Genomic DNA, 24,377 nt, shown 5'->3' with positions numbered 1-24,377 from the left:
TAATCTGATTGGACATCTTACAAATTATGATTACTTAAGTGGTTGTCATCTTACCTCAACTGAAAAAGGACATACTCTTCTTTTGAACTACAATGGCTAATTCACAAAGATACTAGTAGTATTAACTTGGGACAGTACATGCTCACGAAACAAATTGGTTTATTTTGGGGTGAGAAAATTCTAATAATAGAGCCATCTGCAAACAGCAACCAATTTTAATCTCACCATTATGGAACTGTTAACATTCAAGGACAAAATTAGCACTCCAACCCCCCTTCAAGAGTTTAATCTCTTTTAAGAAGCACATTCCCTAATATTTACAATAGAACTATTTACAGTATCACCTGATTTTTTATTTGGAAAGGAAAACAATGTCAACTGATACCTTGCTTGATCTATGAAGTACAATCCTTTACACTAAGCATCCTTAATGACTAGGAGGAATATAGTACTATATTCTTGGTCTATAAATGCTACATGTACCCTGCTATTCAGACTATTGTTAGAGACACAGACATTTCCAGACATGGATAAGTCTGCTTTTGCTGGATATTCAGGCCATGAAAGAAAGTTCAGATAAAAATGGAAAACTTGGTACAAGTTTGCAATTGCATTAAGTGAATTAATCCCAAAATAACTTGACTTGAAAAATCACAATTTCAAGTCCCAGGCATTAGTTGTTCCTAATACAAGTAGAGGATTAAAGGACTTCTAAAGTTGCATTGTTTTCTACTGTGCATTGTTAGCAAAATCATGATCAATATGATTTCCATTCATTTTAATTATATTTATACCAGGAATTCTAGGACATTATTTGAGAAATACTGAGAGGTTAAATGTCCTCATATTGAGAAATTAAAAGTATACCAATAGACTATGAAGAGCATATCTTAATAACAACTGCTGTAAGGGAATCTAATAAAATTCTAATATCTGCTTTTGATAAACCTTCTAAATAAACACAAGTATATATAATATATCTATAGATATAGATATATATAGAGAGAGAGATCTATATCGAGATATATATATATATATATATATATATATATATATATATCCCCTTAGCCTGAGAAAGAAGTTTTTCCTCAACACAACAATCAGCACCATAATTAATAAAACTCTAGATGCATTACCCTGACAGTCAGAAAAACAGAAACAAATACTGGCTATTACTAAAATTTAACATTTTTCTGGAACTCCTATCAATGTGACTCAACAAGAAAAAGTTTTGAAATATGAATTCTGAAAATAAGTGAAGAGTGTTATTATTAGCATAGAATATGATTTTCTACAAAACAAATTTAAATGAGTCAAGAGTTTAACAGGTAGAGGTTTAAAAACAATCATACTAAGAAAATACATTCCAGTATACCAAGCATAATAATTTCACAGTAAAAATATACCATAAGATACAATGCAAATATCAGTTATACATAAATATATCACAATTTACTTTATGAAACATTACTGACATATGACAAATAAATGGAGAAACTTAAAAACTTTTTAAAAAGAAAAACTGGATATTGGAAGGATCACATTCTCCTCCACGTTATTTTTTGAGATTGATGTAACCTCCATAAAAATTCCTAGTAGGATTTTGGGAAGTGAAATTTTATTTTATTTTATTTTATTTTTTTTTTACTTTACTATTTTTTTTTTTTTTTATAAATTTTATTGTTATATTCCCCATACAATTGCAGCCCCCCATTCTGACCCCAATCCCTCCCCTCCCGCCCCCGCCCCCCTAAAAGTGTCTCTGGTTCATAGTTTTTTGTTGATTTTGATTTTCACTTTCTTATAGTTATTCATTTTCCTGGTCCCTTATTTAAGTTTTCTAGATTCCTGCTATGAGTGAGACCATCCGGTATTTTTCTTTTTCTTTTTGGCTTATTTCGCTGAGCATGATCCCTTCCAGCGCCATCCATGTTGCTGCAAATTGCATGTGTTTATCTTTTTTGAATGCTGAGTAATATTCCATGGTATATATGTACCACATCTTCTTGATCCAGTCATCTATTTTTGGGCATTTGGGTTGTTTCCAAAGCTTAGCTATTGTAAACAGTGCTGCTATAAACATAGGGGTGCAGGTGTTCTTTGGAATTGATGTTTCTGTGACCTTTGGGTAAATACCTAGGAGTGGAATTGCTGGGTCATATGGAAGCTCTATGTTTAGTAGGTCCAGAAATCTCCACACAGCTTTCCACAGTGGTTGGACCAGTTTGCACTCCCACCAACAGTGCAGAAGAGTTCCTTTTTCTCCACACCCTCGCCAACATTTGTTGTTGCTAGTTTTTTTAATATGTGCCATTCTCACTGGTGTAAGATGGTATCTCATGGTAGTTTTGATTTGCATTTCCCTGATGACAAGTGATGTTGAACATTTTTTCATATGCCTGTTGGCCATTTGCATTTCCTCTTCAGAGAAGTTTCTTTTAAGCTCTTCTGCCCATTTTTTGACTGGATTATTTTCTTTGTTGTTGTTGAGACTCATCAGCTCTTTGCAGATTTTTGTGATCAGTCCTTTATCATTAGTGTTGGGTGCAAAAATGTTCTCCCAGTTGGTGGGGTTTCTCTTTGTTTTTGTTATTGTCTCTTTTGCTGTGCAAAAGCTCTTTAATTTGATATAGTCCCAGCTGTTTATCTTTGCCTTCACTATCACAGCTTTGGGTGATGTGTCTGTAAAGATGTCTTTGATGTGCAAATCACGTAGTGTTTCGCCTATATTTCCTTCTATATATTTTATGGTTTCAGGTCTTATGTCTAGTTCTTTAATCCATTTTGAGTTGATTTTTGTGTATGGTGTGAGGTGGTGGTCAAGCTTCATTCTTTTGCATGTAGCGACCCAGTTTTCCCAGCACCATTTATTGAACAAACTTTCTTTGCTCCAATGCATAGTCTTTGCTCCTTTGTCAAAGATTAGTTGACCATAAACCTGTGGGTTTATTTCTGGATTTTCTATTCGATTCCATTGGTCTGTATGTCTGTTCTTGTTCCAATACCATGCGGTTTTGATGATTATGGCTTTGTAGTATAGTTTGAAGTCTGGGAGTCTGATGCCTCCATTCCCTTCTTTTTTTTTCAGGAGAGCTTTGGCTATTCGGGGTTTTTTGTGATTCCATATGAATTTCATCAATAATTGTTCTATTTCTTTGAAGAATGACATTGAAATTTTGATTGGAATAGCATTGAATCTGTATATTGCTTTTGGAAGGATGGCCATTTTAATAATGTTTATTCTTCCAATCCATGAGCAGGGGATGTCTCTCCATTTCTTTGTGTCTTCTTCTATTTCTTTTAACAGTGTTTTATAGTTTTCTTTGTATAGGTCCTTTACCTCTTTTGTTAGATTTATTCCCAAATATTTGATTTTTTTTGTTTCAATAACAAAAGGGATGGTCTTTTTGATTTCTTCTTCTTCAGATTTATTGTTTGTGTATAGGAAGGCTACTGACTTTTGCGTGTTGATTTTGTATCCTGCCACTTTACTGAACTGATTGATGAGTTGAATTAGCTTTTCTGTGGAGTTTTTGGGGTTCTCTATGTATAATATCATATCGTCTGCAAATAGTGATAGTTTGACTTCTTCTTTTCCTATTTGGATTCCTTGGATGTCTTTCTCTTGTCTTATTGCCCTGGCTAGGACTTCCAGTATTATATTGAAAAGCAATGGTGAGAGTGGACATCCTTGTCTTGTTCCAGATCTTAATGGAATTGCTTTCAGCTTTTCACCATTGAGAATGATACTGGCTGTTGGCTTGTCATAGATGGCCTTTATGATGTTGAGGTATGTTCCTTGTATCCCAAGAATTTCAAGGGCTTTTATCATGAATGGGTGTTGCACTTTGTCGAAAGCTTTCTCAGCATCTATTGATATTATCATATGGTTTTTATATTTCTTTTTGTTGATGTGTTGGATAACGTTGATTGATTTTCGGATGTTAAACCATCCTTGTGCCCCTGGAATGAATCCAACTTGGTCGTGGTGAATTATCTTATGGATACATTGTTGGATTCTGATAGCTAAAATTTTATTGAGGATTTTTGCATCAGTGTTCATTAGGGAGATTGGCCTGTAGTTTTCCTTTTTTGTGTTGTCCTTGTTCGGTTTTGGTATTAGTGTAATGTTGGCTTCATAGAACGTGTTTGGTATTGTCCCTTCCTTCTCAATTTTTTGGAAGAGTTTGTGAAGGATAGGCACTAATTCGTCTCTGAATGTTTGGTAGAATTCATTTGTAAATCCATCAGGTCCTGGGCTTTTGTTTTTGGGGAGGTTTTTGATTACCATTTCAATTTCGCTAATTGTAATTGGTCTGTTTAGGTGTTCTATTTCTTCTTTATCTAGCTTTGGGTGATTGTAGAGTTGTAGGAATTTGTCCATCTCCTCTAGATTGTTAAACTTGTTTCCATATAACTGTTCATAGTAGTTACTGATTATTCTTTTGATTTCTGCTGTGTCCGTTGTGATTTCTCCTCTTTCATTGATGATCCTGTTTATTTGTGCTTTCTCCCTTTTTTCCTTTGTGAGCCTGGCTAGGGGTTTGTCTATTTTATTGATTTTTTCAAAGAACCAGCTCTTGGTTTCATTGATCTTTTGGATTGTTTTTTTAGTTTCAATTTCATTTATTTCTGCTTTGGTTTTTATTATTTCTTTTCTTCTACTGGTTTTGGGGTTTTTTTGTTGTTCTTTTTCTAGATCTTTGAGCTTCGAGATTAGGTTGTTTCTTTGCGTTCTTTCTTGTTTCTTGATGTGAGCTTCTATTGCTATATATTTTCCTCTTATTACTGCTTTTGCTGCATCCCATACATTTAGGATATTGGTGTCCTCCTTGTCGTTCAATTCAAAAAATTTTTTAATTTCTTCTTTGATCTCCTCATTAGTCCAATGGTCTTCCAGTAGTGTGGTTTTTAATCTCCATGAGGTAGGAAAGTTCCTTGCCTTCTTTTTATGGTTTATTTCTAGTTTGATGCCTTCATGGTCAGAAAAGATGGTTGATATGATTTCAATCTTGGTGTATCTGTTGATGTTTGTCTTGTGCCCCAGTATGTGATCGATCCTGGAGAATGATCCGTGTGCGCTTGAGAAAAATGTGTACTCCATTTTTTTGGGGTTTAGTGTTCTATAGATGTCTGTTAAGCCCAATTGCTCTAGGTCTTTATTTAGAGCTTTGGTTTCTTTACTTATTTTTTGTCTTGTTGATCTATCCATTGTTGATAGTGGTGTGTTGAAGTCTCCCACTACGTATGTGTTTTCTCTGATGTCTGTTTTCAGAGAGGACAACAGTTGTCTGATATATTTTGGTGCTCCTTCGTTTGGTGAGTATATGTTAATGAGTGTTATTTCTTCTTGAAGTATTGTCCCCTTGATCATAATGTAGTGACCATTGGGGTCTCTTTTTATCTTTTTGAGTTTGAAATCTGTTTTATCTGATATAAGTATAGCTGTTCCTGCTTTCTTTTTTGGTCCATTTGCTTGTAGGATTGTTTTCCATCCTTTAACTTTGAGCCTATTTTTATCTTTTGTAGCTAAATGTGTTTCCTGGAGACAGCAAAAGGTTGGGTTTTGTTTCTTAATCCAGGCTGCAACTCTGTGTCTTTTTATTGAAGAGTTTAGTCCATTTACATTTAGAGTTAATATTGATATGTTAACATCTGTATTTGCCATTGTGTTTGTCTTTCCTTTGATTTTATTTATTTATTCTTTTAATAACTTTTTTTTTTTTTTTTGGCCTTCTTTCATTGTTATTCGTCGCTCTGAGGTTCTGGCTTTAGGACTCCTTGTAGTATTTTTTGGAGTGGGGGTTTAGTTGCAATGAAATTCCGGAGTTTCTGTTTGTCTGGGAATGTCCATATTCTTTCTTCAAAGAGGAAGGAGAGCTTTGCGGGATAGAGTATTCTTGGTTGGCATCTGTTTTCTTGGAGTCTGTTGACTATGTCCCTCCACTCTCTCCTTGCCCGTAGTGTTTCTTCGGAGAAGTCTGATGTCAGCCTGATTGGTTTTCCTTTGAATGTTATCTGTTTCTTCCCTCTTGCCAGCTTCATTATTTTTTCCTTGTCCTGGATTCTTGGGAGCTTTACTATTATGTGTCTTGCTGTATTTTTCCTTTCGTCGTGGAAGTTTGGTGTTCTTCTTGCTTCTTGTATATCAATTTTCAGCTCCTTCTTCACATTTGGGAAGTTCTCTTCAATTATCTCTTTGAATATTTTCTCTGTTCCTACATCTCTCTCCTCTCCTTCTGGTATTCCTATAACTCTTATATTTCCTTTCCTCATGGAGTCAGATAGTTCCCGAAGTCTTTCTTCGTTCTTTTTCCTTCGTACTTCTCTTTCCTTTTCTGTTTTGGTTCTTTTTATTTCTGTGTCTTCAAGATTACTTATTCGTTCTTCCATTTCATCTATTCTGCTTTCATTGCTTTTCCCAGAATTCTTTAGTTCTTCCATTAATTCTTTGATCTCCTGCATTTCTTTTACTTCCCTCTTTAGGGACTCAATTTCTTTCTTCTGACCATTGTTTTCCCTCTCTAGGGACTCAATTGCATTCTTCTGATCGTTGATTATTTTTCCCTTATCATTGTTTTCCTTTATGACTTCTGTCAGTTTTTTAATCACGGCAATTTTAAATTCTCTTTCTGGAAGGCTCAGAAATTCTTCTAAGTTATTGTCGTTGCAATCTGGGGGCTGGCTTTCTTTTTGTGGTGTGCTTTTTCTCTGGAGAGTTGCTAGGTTGCGTGTGGTTCTTCTCCTCCCTACTGTCTGTTTTCTAATTTGCCGTATGCGTTGGGACACTGTGTTGTTGGGACTTGCCGGCATCTTGGGTGGGCTTCTCTGTTCCCCTCTGGTTCTTCCAGGAGTCATCTGTCAATTTCAAGCAGCCTTTACTGGAGAAAGGTCCCTGTTCTAAAATGCCGATGTGGGGACACACTCCCCTGTGCGCCTGGTCTGCCCCGGCGGTGGGTTCCTGCTTCCCTCTGGGCTTGGACTGCAGGCCAGAGGGGGTCTGGCGTGGGCGAACTTCCCCCGCTCACCTCTGGCTCCTGAGGAAGCCTTCTGCAGGTAGTCTTTACTGAAGAAATGTCCCTGTTCTAAAATGGTGATGTGGGACACACTCCCTGCGCTTCTGGTCTCAGGCACACTCTTCTGCGCGCCTGGTCTGCCCCGGCTGTGGGTGCTCGCTCTCCCTGTGGGCTCAGACTACTTGTTCAGAAGGGGCCCGGTGTGGGCTAACTCCCCAGCTGGCCACTAGCTCCTTCAGTAGCCTGTGCTGGGGTCAAGTCGCTAGGTGGCACCAGAGATCTCTCCTAGAGCCCTTGGGGAGCTGATTTTCCACCCCGTGGGACAGGGAGCAGAGCGGGGATGGTAGGGTACACCTCAACAGCTTTGGGGTGCTGTGTCTGCCTTGTGCCCCACCGTCGTGGGGAACCCACGCCCCTAATTTCGTGCCCTGGGTCTCAGTTCCAAAGCCCTCAGTTCCAGGACGCGGGCTGTAGCCCAGATCAGTGGCGCGGGAATGGCGCCTTTTGAATCCCGCTCCCCTGCCTGGGCGCCTTGTTCCTGCTCACTCAGGGAGGGCCTCCGCCGTCTCCCTGCAAGCCTAGGTCGCAGGCGCAGGGCCCTGGGCAGCTGCAATCCGAGCGCCGCTTTCGCGCAAGCTTACCGGGCGGCCGGGGCTGTGTGCTGGTGCTGGTCTCCTCCTGGGGGGCGGGGCTCTCTTTTTAATGGCGCGTGGAGCTCACCTCCGCGGCGGATCCTGCAGGGTTCGCCTCAGCTCCCGTTCACGGGGTGTGGTGGCTGAAATAGTTCCTTTCCACTCACAGTCCCGCTTGCTGCATCCGTTTTTCTTGTTGGGCGTTTTGGTTTGTTGTTTCCCTGGTCTCTGCCGGTCGGAGAGTGCCGCCTCTGTGGGCGGGGGAGGGGAGCAGGGTTCTGCGCTTCCCTCCCTTCTCGTCCTCTTTTATGGCAACTTTCTTCTTCGGGCAGTTTGCTGGAGTCGTCCGTTTATCTTCCGTGTCCCAGTTCTCACTGGGACCTGCCGCTTTTCCTCCCTATTAACTTTTTTTAATGGGAGATCTTACTCGCAGCGTCTCCTCGCCGCCATGTTGCTCCGCCCCCTCTCGGAAGTGAAATTTTAATACCATAAGAGCAGGACTAAGCTTTTGCAACAATTCCAATGTCATTGCAACAATGTACAATGCCTACCACAGAATACCCACTCAGCAAGTATTTGTTGAAGCAGTGAATAAAATTATTCTAAATTTCATTTGGAAAAACTGAGAGACTAATCAAAAACATTTGAGAAATAAGAATAAAATATGAGGGTTTAAATTACTGGATATTAAATATTATTAAACAACTATAATAATATATGGTGTAACAAAGAAATTTACTGATTTATCTGGAAGTCCAGGCACAGGTCCAAGTACATGTAATGATTCAATATACAATAAAATAATGCATTTTAATTCAGTGGAGACAGGCTAGATTATACAATAAGTGATAGAGAAACTAGATACTTATTCTTCTAATTAGATTTCTATCTATACATACACCAAAATAAATTCCAAATGGATTAGATATTTTTTCTAAAAGATGAAACAGTAAAAACATATAGATGTGCTTATATAATAACCGAATGGGGAGGATCTTTCAAAATGGCTGATGTTAAAAGCAGAAAACAAAGAAAAAGGTATATAGACTTGGCAGTAAATGTTTAAAAATTATAATGTCTATTAAAAAATAAAAATAAAAAAATAAAATCTTGCTAGAAACATAAATGACAGATTGGGGAAAATATTCTCTCATGTATTGATCAGAAAAAGCAAAGAAACCAAAAAAAAAAAAAAAAAAGATGAAGTACACACATAACAAAAGACTAAAGCAAAATTAATATATAAAAACTTTAAACTCACTAGGAACCAAAAGTTTAGCAAATAAAATTATAAGTCTTTTTCACTTAGCAATTTGGAAACACTTTTAAAATGATAACATGTATTATTGGTGAACATGGATCCTTTACTATTTATTAGTAAGAAAGTAAATTAGTAATCTTTTCTGGATGGCAATTTGAAAATCTACTAAAATTTAACTTTGGATGTGCATTAAGGATTGTTTACTAGTGTGAATAATTGGAGCACTATAAATATTCAGTGATGATGAACTGACAAATTATGGCACAGCTATATGATTCATTGAGCATTAACATGATTATGTAGAAAGACATCTAATGACGTGAAAAGGCATTCGCAATATATCAAGAGGAGAGGCAGATTTATAACACCTTATGTCAAGTAATGGTCCCCTGCCATTTATTAAGCATATATTCCCACAGTGGGGGGAACCCCTGAATATCAAGGGACCACTGTACCTAAGTTTTTGAGAAGTCCAAAGTTATACTTAGATTTCTCAAATGCAGAGGGGACAGCATCCCTAACCCCCATGTTGTTCAAGGGTTAACTGTAAACTGAGCACCTTGCTTTGCCTCTGGAGACCTCAGGGTTTCCCTTACACATACACATCAATTTTTCTGGTGGTTTTCTGATTTTTTTCACAGGTAAAAGATATCTAAAAGGATAATAAAATTTTGGATAGAAAATTGCATGTAACTTAATTAATAAATGAAAAAAAGAAAAAATACATGAACAAAAATATGAGCGACAGTAAGCACACATACAGGGTACAATCCCAACTTAGCACTTCTAACTGACTTACATACAAAGCAAACATTTAACATTCAGCCTCTGACATGGTGAAGAAGAGCGTCAAATATTTACATGGATACGCTAAGATCTGGTGGTAAGTTGTGGCTTTATACTCATTGCTAAAGGAAGAGGTTTTTTCCAAGTTTGGCATAGAAAATTAAACCTATTCCTTGCCACAAATGTTTGCAGTTTTTACAAAGATGCATGTACACCATACCAAGAACAGATTCTTTCAAAAATATCATAATACTTGTCTACCTTTAAATAATGTTTTTTAGATTCAATACCCAATTCAAAATGTTTTGTTTTGGGTATTTTCCTTTTGGTGCTGTTTGATTCATTAACTCTTATCAGCAAAGCCCTCACTAGAAATCTAAGCTAATGTTTAGTAAGAAAAAAATTCTTGGATTAAACCAGCAATAGGTTTAATCCAGAAAATGGGATAATGGAAAATATATTCAAATATTAAATTTTTTCTGAAAAATGCTTAAAATGTAGCTATGATTTTAAACATTAACAAAATATTTTCCTCAGCCCTATAAAAATTAAATCAGCACGTTAAGACATTTGCAGCACATATTGAGAAATAAGTAAATATAAATAATATGTGTATTTGTGCACATATGTAGATACTCTATTTAAAGATATATTAATAGTTAACAGCAGTATGGCACTTTTTGTGAACCATTTTAACATCAATCTAGCAAATCAAGTTATAAATCAACATTGCTGTAATTGAAGATAGTTGCCATTTCTCTAGGCTACATGTCATAGAACATAACTTCAAAGAAGGAAAGGATCACAGACACAGTACCCTTTACTACGGCTCCTTTAATTGCACAGTTAAGGAAACTGAGATGCAGACATGTCTGATTTGCCCAAAGATCATAGAATAGGCTGTAGCATCAGAGCATAAGCATAACCCAGGAGAGTTAAAAACAAAATGTTCTACCTTTGAAAAAAATACACACTTGAGTACATCACATATATTTCACTTTATTTCGCTACATCACATTCATTAGTCACTGCTGAATACTGGTTAGCTACAAGAGCTAATGATGCATCATGTTCCTACAAGGAATGAGAGAACTGGGCCTCATCCAGGTTAAATCATAAGTACATGATTACAGACAATTCCTAATTTACAATTTGATTTTAGTCCCAATATTTCACATGTACGAATGAGAGATAATTCTACTGAACAAGGTGCTGAATACCTAGGTTACCCCTCAAAAGCATACATAATGCTTTAGAGAAACTTCTGTTCAAATATCAGTGTAGAAACCTAGTCACCCTTACAACAATGCTTCTACAAGAAAAGATAAAGCATTTATAGTTGCTGCATTCTTGGAAGAGAAGCATGTGCCTCTTAGCTATATCTTGACCCTCTCCATGCACCCTGTTATCTGCTTCTTGGGAGGCCTGGAGGAGGGTGCAGGAAGGAAAACAGAAAATTAACACTGGGACTTTCCCATAAACTCTTCTCCACATTTCAGTTTCAGTGAGATTCCTATCACTTTCATTCGGGGTTTCCTTGGCTCTGCTGAGTCTGTCCACTTCTCTTATAACAACTGTTAAGACTTTCTCTTCTTCCATGACCCAGTAAGACCTGGCAACACAAAGGTGACTCTCAGGCAAAGAGCATTATCACCCGAGTGTTCTTAGAAATGCAGAATCTCAAGTCGACTTGAAACTTCCTGAGTCAGACTGTCATTAAGAGAGTGAATATTCATTTCACTATGTTTTAAATTGTTTCAGTATTATCACTAAGAATAAAATCAAATGAAAATGTTCTTTCTATGTGTTACCTTCCTCCCCACCCCCACACCACCAATATTCTCACTTAGATTCTACCAGTGTCATAGGCATTCAGTGATAATGCCCATTTTTTTTTCTATCTGAATCAGAATCACCAGGGAACTTTTCAAGGCTACTGTTATCCCATCTGCCATCCCAGGCTGATTAAATGATCTGATATGGGGTGCAGCTACTGGTTACTCTAAAGACTGAAATACAAATTCCTTATATTTCAAAGAAATGTAAATGCCAAGAACTTCCAGGTCCTCCCATTGTAGGAACTGGGGGGACGGATGGAATGATATGGGTAGAAAGTACACATGTATTTTACGTTATAAGATGAAGTTTCTAGTAGGAAGTTGAGTATATAGTGTGAGCTCAGGCAGTGCAGCATGCAAGTCACTGCTGGGAGCAGAGAAGCAGCTAGTTATGAAGAGAAAGGAGGATGGGAGAGGAAGAGGAGAAGAGAATCCTACCTGATAGGCCTCTAGAAGGATATTGCTGGAGATAGCTGTCCTTAGGTAGCCAGTTATGTAAAAGAGAGACACAAATCAAAGCATCGAGGTCAGGGGCTGTCTGTGTGCAGAATTCCCCCAAACCACTCTCCCAGAAAGCTTGTATTCAAATACCTATTCAACTCCTTTGTTGAAACATAAGAGACAAAGATCTTTTTTTTTTTTTTTGCAATATAGAATATGGAACATGAGAGCTTTAGAATATAAGAACTTCTCTTTCATGTCCATAAACTTCTTAGAATTTAATGAATAAAAGTAGTTTGCCCTAAGTTGCACTGCCAAGTATGCCAATTTCATGATGGAAAACATTCCCAGTGCAGCCTAAGAATCAAGAACACTTTTCAGAGCATGTTTGTGAATTTCTTATCATAACAAATGTATTGTGATAACCATATTCTCTCAGTAATCTGCTTACAGAACTCCCTCCACTTGGCTTCCCTCGGACTATCCTTAATTGACTCTTACTCAGGTTTTCAACAGCCAGTTTCTCTTCTTTGCTGGCATTCATAAATGTTAAAAGACAGTATTGTATCTGGCTGCTGAGTCAGATGGAGAAAAACTAAATACATAGTTAATGACGAAAGGCCATAGCTAATATGATTTATAATTGCATCAGTATTACAGAAAGACAGTCTCCTTCATGATGATATTTCCTTTTTCTTAACCTTTCACGGTCAACAGTAAATATTTTTTCTGAAACCATCCAACATTCCTTATATCAAAATTATCCTGATTTAGAGAGACTAAGAATCTATAGAACATTTTGAATGTATACCTTTTACCAAGTGTTAAAGTACCTTCAAGAATTCCTGCTCATCTAATGGAATTTAAAACTTACCAATATATCTGCCCCCTCCCCACACACACACACCAATGAAGGATGCCCAGAAAGAATACCATAAATACTAAGACATTAGGATAAGTTTTTTTTTCTAAGGATAGAGGTATTATAATGACTGTTTCCTCTTTTCTTCTATAAGGAACAAAAACAGTGGTGTTCAGAGAGCAGATGTCCTGAAAAGCTGCACTTGTCTTAAAAAAAATAAAAGCTACCATAAAAAGTTCCCAAAGTATCAACAAGAATGACCCCCATGTATCCATCCACCAGTGATTATGAATTCATGAACAATCTTATTTGAAAGCTACAATCATCTTAAGAACTACAAAATAATACAAATTCTTTGAGGCTATAGTTTTCAACATTTTTATCACTTAAAATTGCCTGGCCTCAGTGAGACCTCCCCTTTGTGACATGGGTAAGAAACCCATAGCCTCACCAAACTTGAGCCATTGCCAATATAAATTTTACTCTCCATTCTGTCTCATCCTGCACATTTCAGCTGTTTTCCCTATCACTTTTCCTCACCAACATTCTGTTGATTATCAGTAATACATTTGACCCTCAAATGTGGGGTCAGCTCTAGATCTGTAGTCCAGGGTTCAGGCTATCTAGGGAACACATCTCCCTTCACCCATATCCATGGGTAAGTAATGCAAATCATGTAAGGTTGCTTTTGTTGTGATATTTTTAAACTTAAAAAGTTTAAGAATGTTTATCCTTCTTCACACCCAGTCCATTCTCCTACACCTTGTTTTGTTTATAGGTCTGGCCCTTAGCCCTATTGTCTCATGGGGGGATTTCCCATTTCCTTCCCAAGTATAAGGAAATGAGACGATTCTAGTTGGTTTCCTATTCTTGTTTCCTGTTGTTAACTTTCTTCAGATGTGACCTTGAGATGACCCTGGAAGAATCATCAGCCCTCAAGAGTCTGTTAACCTGTGTCTGCTGAGAAGATGCAAAGAAACTCAGGAGACAAAAGACCAGTTACTACTAACCATCATTCAGTTGAGTACCTAAATACAATCATTGTAAATATAATTATAGAGCAATTTTAATCTGATACAGTGGAAAGGTCATGGGCTTTGGAGCTAAAGAGATCCAGCAATCACTCAAATTTACCATATGCGTGACTTTGGGAAAGTTACTTAATTTCCCTGCATCTCAATTTCCTTCTCTGAATATTAGAGATAATAGTGTCTGCTCCAAGGAGTTATAAGGAAAATCAAATAAAATAATCTGCAACAAGGGCTTAATGTTGAATCTGGAACACATTAGATACTCAATAAATATTAAACCGTATCATGTTCATTTTTTGGTCTGTGTGCACCAGACCAAAAAATATATTTTGTAAACATATTTGGGCATCATCTAAACTTTCACGTTTAGGTGAGCATTTTTGCTCACATGCAACTTCTATGCTGGTGGAATCTACAGGAATAAATTAATCCACAAGCCAGGCACAGCTCAAAAGGGGCTTAATTATGCCTCTCTTCCAGCTTCTGCTCAGTTGTGTTTATGTTAATCAATGGAAGCAACATGTGATGGAGAACATGATTAGGGAAATTTTTGCATTTCACAGTCTTAGTCATGACATAATAAATGTTTGAAATATTGGCTTCACTCTAACAATGATATAATCAGAATGTCACATTCTTAAATGTTACAAGAGGAAATCACACTTCTATACACTGATTTAAATGCAGTAAATATAGTCATTAAAGCAAACAACAAAATATTTTTTAATTAAGTCAAGTAGGACCAGAAGTTATAGATAAAATTGTTTTCCAAAGCTCTGGGTACTTTTATTGAGGAAAATCCCCTTATAGATAACTTTAAAATAACTCTTCAGATACCTTATTCATATTTACCAGCAAAATATTTTCAACCCCAAACTCTTGCAGGTTTCTATAGGAATAGATGAATATATCAGAGAGACATAAAGACATATAAATAGATTTAAAAGCCAGAATTGCTTCCTTAGACCTAAAGACAGTCATCTTAGTTAAGAAGAATTTTTAGATGGTTTTTACTTGGTGGACATTAACTACAGGTTCTTAAAGCAATGCAACTTGTATGGCATCTCTTTGGGAGACACTGTGACTTCACTCAGTCACAGAGGCATGAAATGAAAACAACAAAAATTCATCCAGGTGGTACTTAACATCCCAAAGCAAATATTGCATACAACTAAATAAATTTTCACCTTGTCATTAACTCTCACAAGTTACAGCTAAAATTTTTTAAATGATGCTCTAGTGGTGTAAAAACTAATAGATCACAGTCACATTTCACAGCAGCTGGAAAACATCCCAGACTTCATGAAAACACTACAAAGGCTTGAGTTTTCAGGCATGGCTCTCTTTTCACATGGATAAAGACATAGGAGATTGAGAAAACATACTAAAAGAGTGCCTTACTGCCATATTTAAAATTTTTGTTATTTTTCTTTGAGACAAATATACGTAAGAAGTCATAATATCAAATTACAAATATTCACATAGTTAAATGACTGCATTTGGCCTAATTTTTCTCCTGACATTCCCCTGTTGAGTAAAGGCACCGACAAGCTCATGTATTAATAAGATCATGTGACCTGGAGTCACAACAGAAAATTTTTTTAATAAATTGATTTTATTGAACCCCATTTAAAATTGTAAATTGCCACTTGTGTTCAGAACATCTTAGATCCAAGAAATTTTACTTGTTTCTAAAGGCTTTTTGGTCTCTTTGTATTTTGCGTTGAATTAGTCTTTATCACTATACACTGTATTACCCTAATCCTTCCATCATCATAAAAATGAGCATAATTATTTCATCCATCATGAATTTACAAATGAGATTCTTACCCCCAGATATAATAAGATTCCATAGAACATAAATCTCCAGAAAAAGCATCGACGAAGGGCATTCATGAGTTTCGGATTTTTCTTTGAAGCCAACTCTCTGTCCCATTCTCTGCAAAAGAATAAAGAGGGAAAAATAAGTGGTATGTCCAAATATTCAAATTGTTCTGTTTCCCTTAACATAGTTTTATTCACACAAGTACATCTTAGGAGATTAACCCAAATGACTAAAGAGACAAAACCTTGTGAACACCAATGCTCAGTCAAGCATTTGGCAGAAGCCAGTGCTCTACCATACATCTTCAGAGTTGACTTCATGAAAAGGCCACATTATATGTGATAAAGAAAGGTTATGAGCTTCTTAAAAGCAATGTGAAAGAAATGAAGTATGACTCTTTTGTAATAATGACTTATATAGTGTGCTGAGAGCACAGTGAAAAATAAGTAAATAGTTTAAAATTTCCTATAACATTTAATCTCTACCTGTTCAGAACTGTAGACTTTACAAAATGTATCCATCAAACCAAAAAAAAAAAAAAACAAGACAAAAATTAAGTTAATGTTTCTGTATTGAACATTAGAAAAACTTGTTTTTAGATGCTGTTTTTAAATGTAAGGATCTTAAACAAATATCATCAAACTCCAAACTCCATTTTCAGTTATTAAAGTCATATGTGGAATAAAGTCATTTGTAAATTAAAATGATAAAAATTCTACATTTTCTGGCAGGAATATAAATTAAATACCCTGAAAACTTTGAGATATAAATAAAATTTTTGTTTTAAATACTATAGTTTCATCAGATAATTACACTTATTTTAAGTTTTTGCCACTAGTCTGTTAATAAAAACACTTTCTCTTCCCAAATGGATAAAATATATTTGTAAATGTTACCCTCATCTTCATTTTCTTTTAACTGTACATTTTTTGACTGAAAAGGTTCATGAACCACAGGCAAGAACAAGATAATGGTTTGCATTTCATCAATGACTATGCTTATTACTATCCATCCACCATAACTAAAATTGGTTCTAAGTTAAGGCAGAACACACAACAGGGATTTGGGAAAGTTGTGCATGGACATTGGCTTTCCTCAAAACTTACTACCTATAATGTATATTTATCCTATCCATTCTATCTACCTCCCTAAATTCTTCCCCACAGTTTCACTGACACATATGGAGGTTACTTCCCATCTATACCATTCAGTGATTCACAAAAGGGTAAGAAGCTAAATATACAGGCAGACTCAGCCTCTCCTTCAAAAGAAGAATAAATCAAATGAGAAAAGCAGGAAAGCAAGGTGGTACATAAACCAAAGAAAAGGTAGAAGAGCTCCACCTTCAAGTCATACAGGAAGATGTCATTACATGTGACATTAAGAGGTATCTGGTGACCCTGGTTAATTCATGGAATTTGTATTTCATGAAACTGAGATGTAAAAGAGAGATAAAGATGTGTACAGTCCAGGAGAGCAGAGAAACATTAGCTATTAAAGGAAAAAAATAATCATAACAGGGTAGCAACCAGAGAAGAAGGCAGATTTGGAGAATTGTTTTTAATGAATGGGACTTGAAGAATCTGTACTGACAAGAGTCAGTAGCCAGGGTAGGCGGTATGGTTCAAGCAGCACTGAACAGGCACAATGAGCATTACAAATACCAAGAGTTAAACTGTAAGGGAAGAAGTTGCCTGCTTATTAGGCTTGCAGTTTTGTTGTAACCATGAAATAAAAATGTGTTTTTTGCACTAGCATGGAACAGAGAATTCAACCCCACAGCCAGGAAATGAGACAGAGGGACCTACTTACCTCAATCAAGGGGTAATGACATGAGAGGACCTTTGTTAAAGACACTTAGGAAATTTGAGGTCAGGGTCCCTTTCCAAGGGTGCAAAAGTACAAAGTACTGTAAGTACTAAGTGAATTTCTTTCAAAAAATTCAAATGATAATTTTATAATAAAAGAAATAAGAAACAGGGTAAAACAACAGATAACCCAAAAAGACAAGAATAATAATGATAAAATGCATGATCTTATGATTGCACAGAGTTCTTGAATTGGAACAAAATAAACCTTTTTTTATTGAATTGAAATGGTGGACGTAATGAAAATTGAGCAGAAAAAATTGCTAGGTCAGATAATCCTACAAATTCAAGTGTATGTCTTCTATTTGGCCACAAATAAAAATACATATGACGTACAGCTTTTAATTAACCTAGTGCTACTCTGATTAATATTTCCAGCAACATCCACTCAGAACTTAGATATTCAATATCTATTATATTATATTGAACTTGCTGACATATCTAAAATGTATTATGTTAATATATTTTATCACTGCAGCAAAACTACAGGTTTTTACATAATGCTAACTTTTCTACAATCATTCATTCATTCTACAAATATTTACTGAACACAAATTGTGTTCCAGACCCTATCCCAGGCACTTGAAGATAAATCATATAAAAAACAAACTACACCAAAAAACAAAAACAAAATATCTCTTCTTTCATTGCACTTTCACACAAAGTGCTCAATAATAGGAACTAGTTCTTTCCAGGGGAAATATGAATTTGCTGCTCCCACTAGTCAAATTCTTTGAATAAATATCAAGACAAGTAAGGCTGAAATCTTACTTTACCTTGACAACATTTGTTTAAAAAAAAAAAAAGGAAAAGGATTTTAATGAAAATAAGGTAAATTGCAAGTCTACTCAACGTTTTATTTTGGTGCAATAATTTTGTGACTACTTTTTATTGTCCTTTTTTTTTTTTTTTTTTTTTTTTTGGCCAACACCTGTCTCATCAGACCCTGTGCTGCTGATATAAGACCAAGTTTAGCTCTCTCATTGACTGTGCTTGGTTCCAGGAGAGATCATGTGACTAAAGCAGCTCTAGAATTATTCACATTTGACCAAGGAGAAGGGCTTTTTCCTCTGTGCTCTGGAAAGATAAGAGCAACTGTTCCCAGGACCACCTGCATGGAAGAAGTTGGTCTGAGAGAATAAAACCAGCACCAGGTGAATGCCACCAGGTGGCATTTGAGTCCCTGGCTCCAGTGAGTCCCCAAGGTCAGTTTTCTATGTAGGCCTTCACACAGAATACAGGATCAAAATTTTCCTCTTTTTTATTTACTTCAGCTAATTGGGTTTCAGTCGCTTACAAGCAAAAGTGTTCGAACCAATGCTCTCAGAAAAGGAGACCCTGAGAATTTCTTTACAATGGCCGAGGGACAGGCTGTGGTGCAGATTTGAGTTGGTGCAGATGGCTCCCTCTGTCACTAGCTAGCAAATTACATCATTTCTCTGAACCTCAAGTGCTTTCTGTAAGATGGAGATAATGATGCTCTCTTCTCAGATTGGCTGAAAGGAAATACAAAGCTTGACATTCAATACATACTCAAAAATATGATTTTACATTCCTTTGATACTCAATAGCCATTATCTTAAAACTCCTTAAGATCTATATTTGTATTCACATATTAAGATTTTGAAAACCAATATATAAAATTTACTTTATAAAAATGCTATTTCAGTCTTAACTTTAGTCATCAAATCTAGGGAACTTAATGTTATTTAAAGACAGGTAACTTCCCTGAATTCACATATGTATTTTTCAAAAAAAAAATTCTTTCCCCAAGAAAATGGTTATTAAGAATTGTTCAATTCTTGGGCCTCCCCTGGTGGCGCAGGTGGACAGCCTCTGCAGCATGTGTTTGATCCTGGCTGGCCAGCGAGAATACCACAGGGTGCAGCAGACCTCTCCTGCCTCTCCCGCTGCTCCCCTCAGCAGTGTATTTTGGTCATTCTGCCTGTTCTGTTCCCCGCTCTGTCTCTGGTGAATCCTCTCACCCTCCCGCACATCTGGCCTGTACCCCAGTTCTTGTATGCATGAATAAATAAATCTTTCCAAAAAAAATTTTGTTCAATTCCTAATTGGTCAAGATTTTGGCAAGAAAATAGGATGTGCCTGTTTAAGTATGCCATTTTAAAAATTAAGTTGCCTAATGTATGTTGGTTCTCTGTTCTCTAAACAACAGTATTAAATTTTCTCTTCAACCAATAAGCAATGTTCATGAACATACCTTTCCAATTTTTCAGACAAATTGTCCGCAGAATCAGCAGAATGGATTTGGTATATGTCTGATAACTCCAGGCGCTGTCTGTATCCTTTCCTCAAAATTGGTCTGGTCCAGCTAAATGAAGAGAGGAAGGGCAGATATAAATATTGACTTGATTTTGTCTCTAACACAGACCTGAAATCTATCACTTCAAATATTCTGGCATGTGAAAAATCACAGATGCATACATATGAGAATAAGATGAAGTCCACAAAGGTAAATGTCAGAAATTCATATCTTATAGGAAACATCTGTATATAACACCAACACCGCTAAACTAATATGACTGCAGCATTGTCATAAAAGGATGTGTGGCGCAGCAGTTGAGCACTGGATTGCGAGGCTGCCCGGAGCCTCTGTGGCTCCGGTTCGATCCCCGGCTGCTCCCCCGCCACGGGAAGAGGGTCCCTCATGGCATGCAGACCTCTCCTGCCACCCGGTGCTCCCCTCAGCAGTGTGCTTCGGTCCCTCTGCCTGCTCTAGTCCCCGCTCTGGCTCTGGTGAATTCTCTCACCCTCCTGCGCTTCTGACTGTGCCCAGTGCTTGTATAAATAAATAAATAAATCTTAAAAAAAAAAAAAGGATGTGTAATGATTCATGATTCTTTCTGACAAAGAGAATTCTTCCCAGAGGAAAAAACAAACTGTTAAAACATTTTATGGTAAATGTAGCCTTTTAATAAATAATAGATGCAAGTGCATAGTTTGCTATGACTGCTGATGTCCAGTCTCTACCATTGCAAATACAAGATGATCTGTGAATAAGACAGACCCTTAATCAACACCCTATGTTATTTCGTTACTGTAGCAAGATATTCAGCAATGAGGTATCTGTTGAATGAACTGACTGTAGCTTTAGGGTTAATGAGTGTTTGTACCAATTTGTTGACTTAATTATCACGTCTGAATCATTAATTGAGGGTAAGGATCATAACCTTCCTATGTTTTGTCTCCTTACCCCACAGCAGTTACACACATCAGCCTTTTATGCATCTAATAAACAACAATCTGTGAAATTTATGACAATAACTAGTAAAGCTATTATAAGGTAAATAATTAGGCAGAATATACCAGTTATTTTCAAATACACTGTTTCTAACCAGTATGGATAGGTAAAATAATCTTCACAAAGATATGAAAATCTAAAAAGAAGTTGAAGAAAAAAAGGAAAGGAAGAGGAAGGAGGGTGGAAACTTGTGAAACAAATCATACAGAGAAATTTCTAAGCAGAACTTGTATTTGTCGATGAAAGGAATTGAACTTGGAATTAGTGATTCCCAACCAAATACTTTTCCCATTAAAATATTTTTTTTTCTTAAGAGAGTTCTGAAAGTTGGTGTCATTGAGACTTTGGCAATATATCAAAATACACATTAGCCACAAAATATCAAAAGCCAGTGTATCAACAACATCTGAGAGGCAAACTAAACTAATAGGAAAAATATTCTAGCAAAAGGGAAATGCTGAGCCAAATGCAAACTTGTTAATACTGTTTCAGGGCAAAGCTTTGTAGAAGACCCCCATATCTACTTTTACCAAAACTCCAAGGGTTCAGATTCTTATTAACACTTGTTTGGTCTCTAGCTTCCTCTGTAGGCACCTTGCCTATGTTCCCCATGTCTCCACAATGCATCCTTCTTTAAAACTTAGCTGAAACATTTGGAAACAACCCAAATGCCCAAAAACAGATGACTGGATCAAGAAGATGTGATATATACACTATGGAATATTACTCAGCATTCAAAAAAGATAAACACATGCAATTTGTAGCAACATGGATGGAGCTGGAAGGGATCATGCTCAGCGAAATAAGCCAGAAAGAAAAAGAAAAATACCGGATGGTTTCACTCATAGCAGGAATCTAGAAAACTTAAATAAGGGACCAGGAAAAAGAATAACGATAAGAAAGAAAATATCAAAATCAACAAACAACTATGAACCAGAGACACTCTATGGGGGTTGGGGGGCGGGGAAAGGAGGGATTGGGGTCAAAATCAGGGTGTTGTAATTGTATGGGGAATATAAAATTAAATTAAATTAAAAGAGTAAAAAAATAAAATTATTGAAATTCTCATGTATTTGATTGGAGAAGGAATCATACTATAGGTACTGCAAAACCAGTCTCTCCAATAACACATGAGATAGTGTTTGAAGGACTGGTGTATTCACATCTCTTCATTCATACCATCAGCCAGATAAGAGAAAGAAAGTAATTTTCATTTTTTCTCACCCAATCTATAGTTCAAAGAGGTTGCTAGTGGTAAATACAATTAGTATTATAAGACATATTTAAAAGATTTGATTTTAATCTATGAATAAACATATCAAAGTGAGAACTGATTGCATCATGTATCCAAAAGAAATGCCACTGAATAAACCTTATTGGACCAAAAAAAAAAAAAAAAAAACCACTTAGCTGAAACAGGGCCCAGCTCTAAAGCTCAGTGATTTCATCAATCATTTCTTGCTAAAATATAAAATATCAACAAGTGACAATGAATTAGTATGTCACTTTTTCCCCATTAAATTGCACTATTTGTATTTTTTTAAGATTTATTTATTTATACAAGCACTGGGTACAGTCAGAAGCACAGGAGGGTGAGAGAATTTACCAGAGCCAGAGGGGAGAGGAGAGCAGACAGACTGACGAAGTACACTGCTGAGGGGAGCAGCAGGCATGGCAGGAGAGGTCTGTGCGCCATGTTGGACCCTCACCCGGTGACTGGGGATCGAACCAACGCTGCAGAGGCTGCAGGCAGCTTCGCAACCCAGAGCTCAACAGCTGCGCCACCGGGGAGGCCTTATTTGTATCTTTTAAAAGAGCCCTCATACCTTAACAAAGGGTAATAAATTTATTGACACTTTTCCTGGAGAACAAAAAGGAACATAGTTGAGAAGAATCTGAACACAGCAGTTAAAGAAGTTCAAAGCTCATACAGCGTCTGCAGTGGACATCATTTGAGAAGGTGAAGGCATTCACCATCCTAGTATCCAACATACACACTGGAAGTACAAAAGGTGTCAGTGAGGTTGTGAAAATTGGAGACAGCAATTTTAGGATATAAGCTCTATCCTGTTGGTTATGAAACTTTGTGAACTTAAATCAAGAAGGGAAAAGGTGAAGCAAGTACATACTATTAATAAAAAAAAATCATGTTTATTTAGAACTTTCCAAAGAACTTTTACAAACATTAGCATATGGTGATTTTAATTTGAAAATCCTGTTAGGTAGAACAAAGAGGGATCTTTGTCCTATTTTAAGGTCTAAGAAATGGAGGCTCCAAAATATTAAAAACTCGCCTGTTACTAAATGGAAAAAACAACTTTTACCACATTCTTCTGATGTTATTCATTCAACTTTCCCCACTTAGGAAAATTAAGCACAGTGGGTTGGCCTAAACAGATAGTTGGGAGAGAATCTAGAAGCAGGGAGACTACAGACTACAAGTTAACAAACCACAGGCAGGAGTGGTGGTGTGTGATGGCAGGAGCTCAACAGTCTCCTCTCCAGGAAAAACAAACAAACAAAAAAACAAAAAATGACTGGCATTTGCCAATTTCTATGGTGTGAATATTCCCACCAGGGCCAATTTAAAAGGACCAAATATCAAGTCACTGAACAGAGTTAGGACGACACAGTAGTTGTATATCATCCTGTAGTATGTCTACCATTCAGGTACAATATCTAACAGCATAGTCATTACTAGGTAGCATAAATATTAATAAAATGTGAAATAATTAGTGAGTGATAGCTTTTCTGTCTTTATTACCTTGGTTTTAATATACTGTATTTCATTATAAATTTAAATAATTTAATTTTTAATACTAGTTATGTTTAATAACCAGGTCAAAAATTTCTTGAAAACTTTATAATTAGCTCAGTCTGGAAATGACCAACTGTCTGATGGTTGGAAGACTTGTAACAAGGATAATGGCAGTGAGTATGGGATAGAAGGGGCAATAAAAGATTTAGTCAAAAGGAAAATAGATTCAATCCTATTAACAGATCTTACATTTTCAGTGTTTGAAATTATTAAAATATGACAGCAAATTCATAGATAAGCAGAATTTCACTACTTGTAAATATAATACCAAAAAGACTTTTGTAGGAAGTTTAAAAATAAATCTTTTCATTTCATTTTTTAAAAATAATATATAAACATATATCTTTTGGTCTATATCTAAGATCTGATGACCATTCCCATTTTTTTTTAAAGATTTATGCATACAAGAACTGGGGTATAGGCCAGAGGTACAGGGGTGAGAGGATTCACCAGAGACAAAGTGGAGAACAGAACAGGCGGAGTGACTGAAATACACTGCTGAGGGGAGCAGCAGGTGAGACAGGAGAGGTCTGCTGCCCCAGTGAGCTCCCTCACTGGGGATTGAACTTGTGCTACAGTACAAGTAGTTAAGGATAGCTTCATAGTGCTGACTCTTAACCCCTTGCGCCACCAGGGAGGCCCCTCCAATTCATTTCTATTTATTTATTTATTTATTTGTTTGTTTGTTTATTTATTTATTTATTTATACATTTATATAAAGTAACATGGTTTGGGGCTGC

At 36.5% G+C, this 24,377-nt stretch overlaps 1 protein-coding gene across 1 annotated transcript in view; it reads right to left on the bottom strand.

The window, feature by feature from the left end:
• Window positions 1–24,377, bottom strand: part of CFTR (CF transmembrane conductance regulator) — a gene marked incomplete at its 5' end in the record, with an annotated part of 159,942 nt that overhangs the window by 110,667 nt on the left and 24,898 nt on the right. Inside the window, 2 exons of the mRNA XM_084229492.1 lie at window positions 15,698–15,806; window positions 19,779–19,889. Of these exons, the coding sequence (XP_084085618.1) occupies window positions 15,698–15,806; window positions 19,779–19,889 (220 nt within the window). The remainder of the gene's footprint in view (window positions 1–15,697; window positions 15,807–19,778; window positions 19,890–24,377) is intronic.

This window comes from Talpa europaea (genome assembly GCF_964194135.1).
Source record: "Talpa europaea genome assembly, chromosome: 3".
Classification (NCBI taxonomy): Eukaryota; Metazoa; Chordata; class Mammalia; order Eulipotyphla; family Talpidae; genus Talpa; species Talpa europaea.
The sequence above is the reverse complement of the archived record's forward strand: the minus strand, read 5'-3'. Positions and strand labels throughout refer to the sequence as shown.